This window comes from Culex quinquefasciatus, chromosome 2, assembly GCF_015732765.1.
Source record: "Culex quinquefasciatus strain JHB chromosome 2, VPISU_Cqui_1.0_pri_paternal, whole genome shotgun sequence".
Taxonomy (NCBI): Eukaryota; Metazoa; Arthropoda; class Insecta; order Diptera; family Culicidae; genus Culex; species Culex quinquefasciatus.
In genome coordinates, this window is record NC_051862.1 from 36,132,255 (window position 1) to 36,141,923 (window position 9,669).

Genomic DNA, 9,669 nt, shown 5'->3' on the forward strand with positions numbered 1-9,669 from the left:
TTGCACCGATCAATCCCTTGATTTGCCATTGTTTATCGCCACATTGCCACCTCGCAGTAAAGCTGCTTCTTCTTCTTCGCATGCCCATTTATAGCTCATCTAATATAAGTCAAAAGCCTCATCTCAAATCTGCGCGCTCGAGCGGCTCGCAACAAACAACTCAATAATGGCACAACAATCAACAAATCGACCCGAAAACATTCAATTTCCGATGCCACTTCTGGGCCAATTGGCCCTGATAACATCTCCCCATGCCAGTTTCGCGTCGATCGATGATGTCGCGAGATCACAATCGTACACACAATTGTTGTTATTATTTGGCTGTCGATCGAGTCGTGGTGATTCGATCAAGATGAGGATGGTTTTGTCGTCGTGGTTGTGATCTCGTGTCGTGAAGCTCACACTTTTTTTTATCAAAATATTTCATACTTTGAAACATTGTACTAAGGGATAACCTAAGTGTCAAATTTCTCTCTCAGTGAGTACTCAGTGATATTTTAAAGAAATTTCTTCAACAGCTGATTTCGGGGAAAAATCGATTTTTGAAAACCAATTGAGAATATTCTGATGATCCATAAAGTGTCGATGCGTCAGCAGAGCATCAGCGCAATGGATTGTTAAACAGTTTAGCGTGAAGAACAAACAACTGATTTTTGGTGGTGGATTTTTTCTCGATTCATCGAACCCAGCCTCGTTCGACGAGTGCTGGTTGTTCATTTTTCGATGATCATTTGCTGGTGCTTTATTGGGTAGTGTATTTTTTTTTTTGCTTGAATACATTTTTTTTTACATAATGTTAAATAACTCCTAGCTACTTAGCACTAACTTAAGGGTCTGCTAATTTGTAAATGCAATTGTTTTTTTGTTTTGCTGTGCTGTCACAGATCGAGTCTCAGCCGGTAATTGAGCTAGCTTGAGTACTCGATAAGCCGCTGCTCGAAGCTTGTTTGAATAAATAAGGCTTAATCACGCTAATTTGTACTACTGGCGCACGCGGGTGTATTCACTCATCATTCCAAGTCGTTCAAAGATTAAATCCTTCTAGTGGTGGCCATTGTTCCGGTGGCCGTTGCGATGAGCACCGTTGCCGTTTCCGTTTCCATTTCGACGATGAACGTGATGCTCACCGTTGGCGTGTCCGTGGCCGGACTGGGACGACCGCCGGTGGTGATGGCCGTTTCCGTTGTGTCCGTGATGATCCCCATGGTGATCGCCACCGTTGTGGCCGTGGCTGTACTCGTGAGCATTGTGATCGTACCTGAGGTGTAAATGTTTTAGTTTTTTTTTATAAACTTTTTGGTGATTTTTTTCGATCCAAATATTGAAATATTCTATTTTGGCAAATGACTGGGATGGACACTTTTATAAAAACAACAGCCTCTTTTTTGACGATTATTACACAAAAAATGTAAAAAATGTAAACTTGATAAAACCAAAATCTGATGAAAATATACCAGTTACTTATGAAATATTACATTTTTTCACCCAAAATCTTTCATTTCCTCATGAATATTACTACAATTTTTTGTGTACTTTTCCATAAAAAATACTTCAAAATGTTGAAGGGGGCAGAGTGGAGCAAAAACAAATTCATATTTCATTATGTTTTAATAGAGTGCAACCATTTTGCTACCAGTTAAAAGCCTGAAACACGAGTTGTTCGTAACAGACGATTACAGTTGAGCAATTCTCTACGAAATCGGTCTTTTTTCTTCAATTTTAATTTTTGTATTTTTTAATCCGGCTGAAACTTTTTTGGTGCCTTCGGTATGCCCAAAGAAGCCATTTTGCATCATTAGTTTGTCCATATAATTTTCCATACAAATTCGGCAGCTGTCCATACAAAAATGATGTATGAAAATTCAAAAATCTGTATCTTTTGAAGGAATTTTTGATCGATTTGGTGTCTTCGGCAAAGTTGTAGGTATGGATACGGACTACACTGGAAAAATAATACACGGTAAAAAAATTTGGTGATTTTTTATTTAACTTTTATCACTAAAACTTGATTTACAAAAAACACTATTTTTATTTTTTTATTTTTGATATGTTTTAGAAGACATAAAATGCCAACTTTTCAGAAATTTCCAGGTTGTGCAAAAATCACTGACCGAGTTATGAATTTTTAATCAATACTGATTTTTCAAAAAATCGAAATTTTGGTCGTAAAAATTTTCAACTTCATTTTCGATGTAAAATCAAATTTGCAATCAAAAGTACTTTACTAAAATTTTGATAAAGTGCACCGTTTTCAAGTTATAGCCATATTTAAGTGACTTTTTGAAAATAGTCGCAGTTTTCATTTTTAAATTAGTGCACATGTTTGCCCAGTTTTGAAAAAATATTTTTGAAAAGCTGAGAAAATTCTCTATATTTTGCTTATTCGGACTATGTTGATACGACCTTTAGTTGCTGAGATATTGCAATGCAAAGGTTTAAAAACAGGAAAATTGATGTTTTCTAAGTTTCACCCAAACAACCCACCATTTTCTATCGTCAATATCTCAGCAACTAATGGTCCGATTTTCAATGTTAATATATGAAACAATTGTGAAATTTTCCGATCTTTTCGAAAAAAATTTTTGGAATTTTCAAATCAAGACAAACATTTTAAAAGGGCGTAATATTGAATGTTTGGCCTTTGTGAAATGTTAGTCTTGATTTGAAAATTCCAAAAATATTTTTTCGAAGAGATCGGAAAATTTCACAAATGTTTCATATATTAACATTGAAAATCGGACCATTAGTTGCTGAGATATTGACGATAGAAAATGGTGGGTTGTTTGGGTGAAACTTAGAAAACATCAATTTTCCTGTTTTTAAACCTTTGCATTGCAATATCTCAGCAACTAAAGGTCGTATCAACAAAGTCCAAATAAGCAAAATATAGAGATTTTCTCAGCTTTTCAAAATATTTTTTCAAAACTGGGCAAACATGTGCACTAATTTAAAAAAAAACTGCGACTATTTTCAAAAAGTCACTTAAATATGGCTATAACGAAAACGGTGCACTTTATCAAAATTTTAGTAAAGTACTTTTGATTGCAAATTTGATTTTACATCGAAAAATGAAGTTAAAAATTTTACGACCAAAATTTCGATTTTTGAAAAATCAGTATTGATTAAAAATTCATAACTCGGTCAGTGATTTTGCACAACCTGAAATTTCTGAAAAGTTGGCATTTTATGCCTTCTAAAACATATCAAAAATAAAAAATTAAAAATAGTGTTTTTTGTAAATCAAGTTTTAGTGATAAAAGTTAAATAAAAAATCACCAAATTTTTTTACCGTGTATTATTTTTTCCAGTGTAGTCCGTATCCATACCTACAACTTTGCCGAAGACACCAAATCGATCAAAAATTCCTTCAAAAGATACAGATTTTTGAATTTTCATACATCATTTTTGTATGGACAGCTGCCGAATTTGTATGGAAAATTATATGGACAAACTAATGATGCAAAATGGCTTCTTTGGGCATACCGAAGGCACCAAAAAAGTTTCAGTCGGATTAAAAAATACAAAAAAAATCGAATGACCGAAATCCTAGAGAACTGCTCAGTTGTCTTGTGATGTTTCTTTTTAAAAAATCATAGGTTTAGAGAAAGACTAATTTATTCCTTTTTTGCTGAGTAGATTTTACTTATATTTTAATTTATATATTAGAACTTTGATTTTGCAGAATTTGACCACTTGAAGTGTAAGACACATATCTTTTTCAAATAGCTCAGAAAATTTCATGAATGATTTTATTTAAATTGGAAATTGATGCAATATTCGCGAATGATCCAATATCAAAAGTATTACAGATTTTGTTTAAATTTGTCGTTCTCTTGCAAAAAAAAATATTAAGGGTGTCATGCTTGATCACGATTTGTGCAGGTTAAAAATTGCACTTTTTTTTAATTTATAAATTTCTTTTAGTTGATATAACTTAAAAACAGAACACTTTAATAAAATTTAGGTCAAGTGTAAATTTGATTTAAAATTAAAACGTCAAGTCAAAAATTGATTTAGGCCTAAATTGCGATATTTAGCTAAATCTGGCAAATATTTTTCAAATTTATGATGCACGCAACCCCCTCCTTCTTATTTCTTCTCTATTGGAAGTTCGAGAAATCAGGGGAGTAATCAAACATCTAAAACTTCATAATTTCGATAGAAATAGACTTGCAATCAGCTGGAAACAATTCAAAATGCATTTTCTCAAGATGATAACATTTTTAACATAGTTTTACCAGTTTAATTTTTTTTGTTAAATTTCAATGTACTCTGCAAAAAAAAAAAATACAGGAAAAAGAGACTTAAAAAAAATGCATCGATGTAGCTCGGGCAAACAAATTTGGATCAGTTTGAATAAGATCAAATAATTTTTGATCTATACTGAAAAAATGGTGATTTTTCGCAGTTTGAAATGCGTGAATTTTCTTAACCTATACATAAAACATCAAATCGATCATCATCAAACACAAACCTCAAATCGATCAAATGATTTTATTTTTGACCACTCCTAAGGTTTGTATAGAAACTTGTACTGTTGAAAGAATTATGAAAAATGAAAATGCCATCTAAAACTATAAAAATTAAGTAAATTCGTCATTAAGCGAAATGCCACAGAAATGCTCTCATTTTTATTTTTGTCGCTTTGATGCAGTGTGATTTCAAAGCACACGAACTATCAGAAAAACTACAGATTGCGAGTATTTTGCTCTTAAAAAATCTTTGAAATCTAACTTTTTTAATGTATTTCTCACACGGACACATTGAGCTTTGGTTTTTTTCAGCGTGCTATTTTTGCATAAAACGGAATTACAAATGTTTAATTATACAAACATTTCACAAAATTTTGGAGAACGTACTACAAATTGATTCCAGTTGTTTTCACCCTTTAAAAAAAACATATTCGATCTATCTAAAGCTGTATGATACTTTTTTGAATACCAAAATTTATTGTTTATTCATTGAAATCATGAAGGTTAAAAATAGGGTTGGTGAGAAAAATACTCAAAACAAAAATTTTCAGATATTATGTTGTTTTAAATAAAATCTTAAATTTGTGAATATAAAATTATCCGAAAAAGTTCAAAATAACTCTCTTTTAGTATAGTAAGAGTTGAAAACAATCTTTTTAAATGATTTATAGCACCATAAACTGGCTTGGCATAGAAAAAGAAATCTCAGATCAAGTACTTCTGAAATAACTAAGAATCAACCAGTTCTAAGAACAGTTACAGAGTAGAAGGAAAATTTTAATGTTTATAATATGGGAAAATGCATAATTTGTTCTAATTTTTGGTAAGAAGTGAAAATTTATGTTTGCTTGAAGTGGTATGTTCTCAAACGTGACTCAATTAAAAAAATATCAATATTTTAAAAGAGCGCTTGTAAAATTTGTGACCGATTGGAACAAATCTTACTCTAAGTAACGTTTCTTTATGTCTTCAAGAGTAAAAGTAAAATGTGAGATATTTTCTGCTCCTTACCCAAACCCCAAACCCTTACCCGTGATGATGATCGCCATTGCCATGATGGTGATCGTGATGTTCATGGACGCCATGGTCCGCCCGACTGTGTCCACTATCCTCGTGGTTTCCGCCGTGCTCAAAGTCGTGGTGTTCCTCGTGCGGATATCCCAACTGATTGTGCGGATTCTCGTGGGGGTACCCCTCGTGACCGTCCTTGTGCTTGTGCTTGTCGTGGTGGTGGGGATGCTCTTCACCGCCCTCGTAGGTGATCTTCGGCCGGTAACCCTTATGATCCGCTTCGTACTCCACGATCTGTGTGTCGGAAGGAATGCCGGAAATCATTACAACTTCATTACTATGCTGAACCATCCGCTTACCTGCCGTCTTCCGTCCGGAAGTAGAACGTTGTACTTTCCGGTGGTGTACTCCCCATCGCGCATCTCCTCGTGGCCAAAGGACAGATCCGCATCTTCATCGTCCACTTCGTACGTGAACTCGTACTGGGCCGGTTCGTCCTCGTACGAGTCCGTGTGCTCCTCGTGATGGTCATGATGGTCGTGGTGCGCATGGTCCGGTTGAAACCCGGACTGGTGATTCGGTGGGCCGTAGCTGCTGTCCGGTGTTCCGTAGCTGGAAGACGGCGGCACTAGGTCCGTGTGGTGGTGGTCATCGTCGTGATGGTGGTGATCGTCGTGATATCCGTTGCCATTTCCGTGCCCGTGCGCCGGCGGTAGGTACGAGTTGACTGGGGCTTCGGGCTTGGCGTTCGTGACGATGGCCACGGCCAGCAGGAAAAGGTAGCACCAGAGCTGTGTGTGTGGGAGAAATCGAGAGAGGATTGGAGAGTGATTTTAAAACGTGATCGAGAGAGATCGGTTCGTGGTGAATTTCGCAGCTATTAATTCGCCTGTTGGTAGGCTAGGGAATTTGATTTTTATGGTTCTTCTTACTAACTGTAGCTGTTGAATAATACGAAGTAGAAGACTTGAGGTTCGAGTTGAAAATATTGTGATTTGTCACTCAATAATATCTTGTTTGAATAAATGTATATGGAAAAGAATATCTGAATATAAAAAAAGTTATGAAAAATATGAGAGGCCAGATATGTGCTCAAATATCTGATCATGAATAGATTAGTTGATATTCAAATTTAGATGTTTAAAGATGTTTGGACTGTCGCACTTTCCAACTAATCGGTATAAAAAAGGGTTTTAGTGAAACACAAATAAATATTTGTGTTTGTGTATTTGTGTGAGTTGGCGGAGAATCAACCATATCTGGAGTTTTTTTTTGAAAAGGTCCAATAAACTAAATCTTCAGTTTAAGCTTTTTGGGTGTTTTTGAATACCCCTGACTAAAGGCGGTTTTAAAAACACCCATAAAGCAAAAACTGAAAATTTTGTTTATTGGACCTTTAAAAAAAAACAACATGCTTTTACTTTTGAAAAGTTCTTATATACTCAAATAAATGATCTGAAAAGTTATTAAATTGCCACTGTTGCTTGACGTTGCTCCTATCTTATTCACTGACTCAATGTTAAAGATTCTGGTTTTTTGATTAAAATCCCTAAAAATTTAGAAATTAATATTCCAAAAAAAATTACTGAAAAAACTTCAAACCATGGTGGTAACAAATATTTTATTCGATACAAATCGCACATTAACAAAATTTATAAGTATATATTCAATTACCATTGTGGATTTAAGCAATAAAACAACAATATTTTGAAGTGCACAAACTGTTGAAAGCTCCTTTGTTTTAAATTATAGAATAATTGAAAACTGTTTTTTAACTTAAAAACTTGTTCAATTATACTGTAATTTAAAACTGTAAATCTTATATATTTTGAAATGCAAAAATCAAATTATTAAAAAAAACATCAAAATGATAATAAAAAATCTTCTTTGATTCAATTTAGCAAGTTTCAAACATTATCTAAACAAAAAATATGCCACAAAATTGGTTTCCAGTGTCATACATACCTTTAGTATCTTAATCCTTTTATCTCCTCGCTGCATCGCTGCCCGTTGGTTGAACTGTTTCAACAGTTCACAACTTCTGGATCAATTGGTATCAAACTATGTAGATCAACTTCATTCACACAACTTATTGGACTGAATAATGTCGGTTTCACTGAATGTTTTGCCCTTTTTGGAAAATTTTGGATCAATTTCCACACTCTTTCTTTATCACTTTATCAAATCACCGAGACTTCCTTTAACCTCCAAGATCTTCCGAACTGCACACCCGCACAACTCCAGAACACCGTTCTCGCTGAAGTTCCGACTGATCGAGATGCAACGACTGATATCCTCATCGAACTGTCCGCCGGTTTTTATACAAAAGACTATCGGGAAAACTGATCCTACTATCCGGGTCGCGACAAAACAATAATTGCGAAAAATAAATAGAGGCAGAACTGCTGCTCCTTCTCCTTAATCACCTCTAAGTCTAAACCGAGAGTCCCCAGCTCTTCAATGGTGTCATTTCCAGCATGTTCTCATATCATCACCCACCTGATGTAGCCGGGTGATCATGACGAAAATCTGCCGGGCCCATTAGAATCGGCGAGATAAAGCACAAACGAAACCGCCAAGTCGAGGGAAATGCATCGAAACAAATCAATATGAGCCCATATGCAAATGCAGAGGGCCTCTCCATAAGGCCCACTACAAAGCCAGCTTAAAGTGCCTTATTTATAGCTCGTTTGTACAAACAGTACATACTTCGAGCCTGTTAGGCTAATTTTCAGCCCCAGCCTGCGAGAGTCGCTTTTCCGAGTGACGTGCACCATGAGCCATCAGCCCAAATGGGCAAATTATCTCTGGGCATATTTCAATATCAACCATGATTCTTGGGCCACGAGTTGTCGCCGCTGATTGGGGTCCGCCGTGGTGACAAAACGAGGTCTTCTCACCCCACATTTTCGAGCAGGAGTAGCTCTGGTAGAAGTGGGCACTGTTTAGGGTTGCGACAGTGACTCTGAAATCGAGTCCATTTGGTGGCTTCAAGATCGCGAGATGGAGTTCCCTTAGGGGGTGGAGGTGCCCTTTTGATGCCGATTTCTGGAAATTTGAATTGTTTAAATTAGTAAAGATAATTTTATTTTTTTGAAATGGATTATTCGTTGTTTTTTGTTTTTATTCTCAACAGGCCACTTAACTTAACTTCACTTCACTTCACTTCACTTCACTTCACTTCACTTCACTTCACTTCACTTCACTTCACTTCACTTCACTTCACTTCACTTCACTTCACTTCACTTCACTTCACTTCACTTCACTTCACTTCACTTCACTTCACTTCACTTCAGTTTGAGTTGTAAGTTGAGTTGAGTTGAGTTGAGTTGAGTTGAGTTGAGTTGAGTTGAGTTGAGTTGAGTTGAGTTGAGTTGAGTTGAGTTGAGTTGAGTTGAGTTGAGTTGAGTTGAGTTGAGTTGAGTTGAGCTGAGCTGAGTTGAGTTGAGCTGAGTTGAGTTGAGCTTGAGTTGAGTTGAGTTGAGTTGAGTTGAGCTTGAGTTGAGCTTGAGTTGAGTTGAGTTGGAGTTGAGTTGAGCTTGAGTTGAGTTGAGTTGGAGCTTGAGCTTGAGTTGAGCTTGAGCTGAGTTGAGTTGAGTTGAGCTTGAGTTGAGTTGAGTTGAGTTGAGTTGAGTTGAGTTGAGTTGAGTTGAGTTGAGTTGAGTTGAGTTGAGTTGAGTTGAGTTGAGTTGAGTTGAGTTGAGTTGAGTTGAGTTGAGTTGAGTTGAGCTGAGTTGAGCTTGAGTTGAGTTGAGTTGAGTTGAGCTTGAGCTTGAGTTGAGCTTGAGCTTGAGTTGAGTTGAGTTGAGCTTGAGTTGAGTTAGGTTGAGTTGAGTTGAGTTGAGTTGAGTTGAGTTGAGTTGAGCTGAGTTGAGTTGAGTTGAGTTGAGTTGAGTTGAGCTGAGTTGAGTTGAGTTGAGCTTGAGTTGAGTTGAGTTGAGTTGAGCTTGAGTTGAGTTGAGTTGAGTTGAGTTGAGTTGAGTTGAGTTGAGTTGAGCTGAGTTGAGTTGAGTTGAGTTGGAGCTGAGTTGAGCTGAGTTGAGTTGAGGTTGAGCTTGAGCTTGAGTTGAGTTGAGTTGAGTTGAGTTGAGCTGAGTTGAGTTGAGTTGAGTTGAGTTGAGTTGAGTTGAGTTGAGCTGAGTTGAGTTGAGTTGAGTTGAGTTGAGTTGAGTTGGAGTTGAGCTTG

The 9,669-nt window shown here is 36.2% G+C and overlaps 1 protein-coding gene across 1 annotated transcript; it reads right to left on the reverse strand.

Moving 5' to 3' along the window:
* Positions 1 to 656: 656 nt before the first annotated feature.
* Positions 657 to 7,755, reverse strand: LOC6051878 (histidine-rich glycoprotein). Its single transcript, XM_038255249.1, has 4 exons — positions 7,449 to 7,755; positions 5,843 to 6,274; positions 5,503 to 5,777; positions 657 to 1,258 (listed from the first exon to the last, which is right to left on the reverse strand). Exons 1-4 carry the CDS (start codon positions 7,482 to 7,484, stop codon positions 1,042 to 1,044), a joined length of 960 nt encoding a protein of 319 aa, XP_038111177.1. The 5' UTR covers positions 7,485 to 7,755; the 3' UTR covers positions 657 to 1,041.
* Between the last annotated feature and the right edge of the window lie 1,914 nt (positions 7,756 to 9,669).

Bases quoted from the DNA above. Each gene is read 5' to 3' on its own strand.
- LOC6051878 (XM_038255249.1), bottom strand. From the start codon at position 7,484: ATGCAGCGAGGAGATAAAAGGATTAAGATACTAAAG. The intron at 6,275-7,448 runs GTATGTATGACA...CCACACACACAG, and splicing joins AAAGGATTAAGATACTAAAG to CTCTGGTGCTACCTTTTCCT. The intron at 5,778-5,842 runs GTAAGCGGATGG...TCCGACACACAG, and splicing joins TTCCGGACGGAAGACGGCAG to ATCGTGGAGTACGAAGCGGA.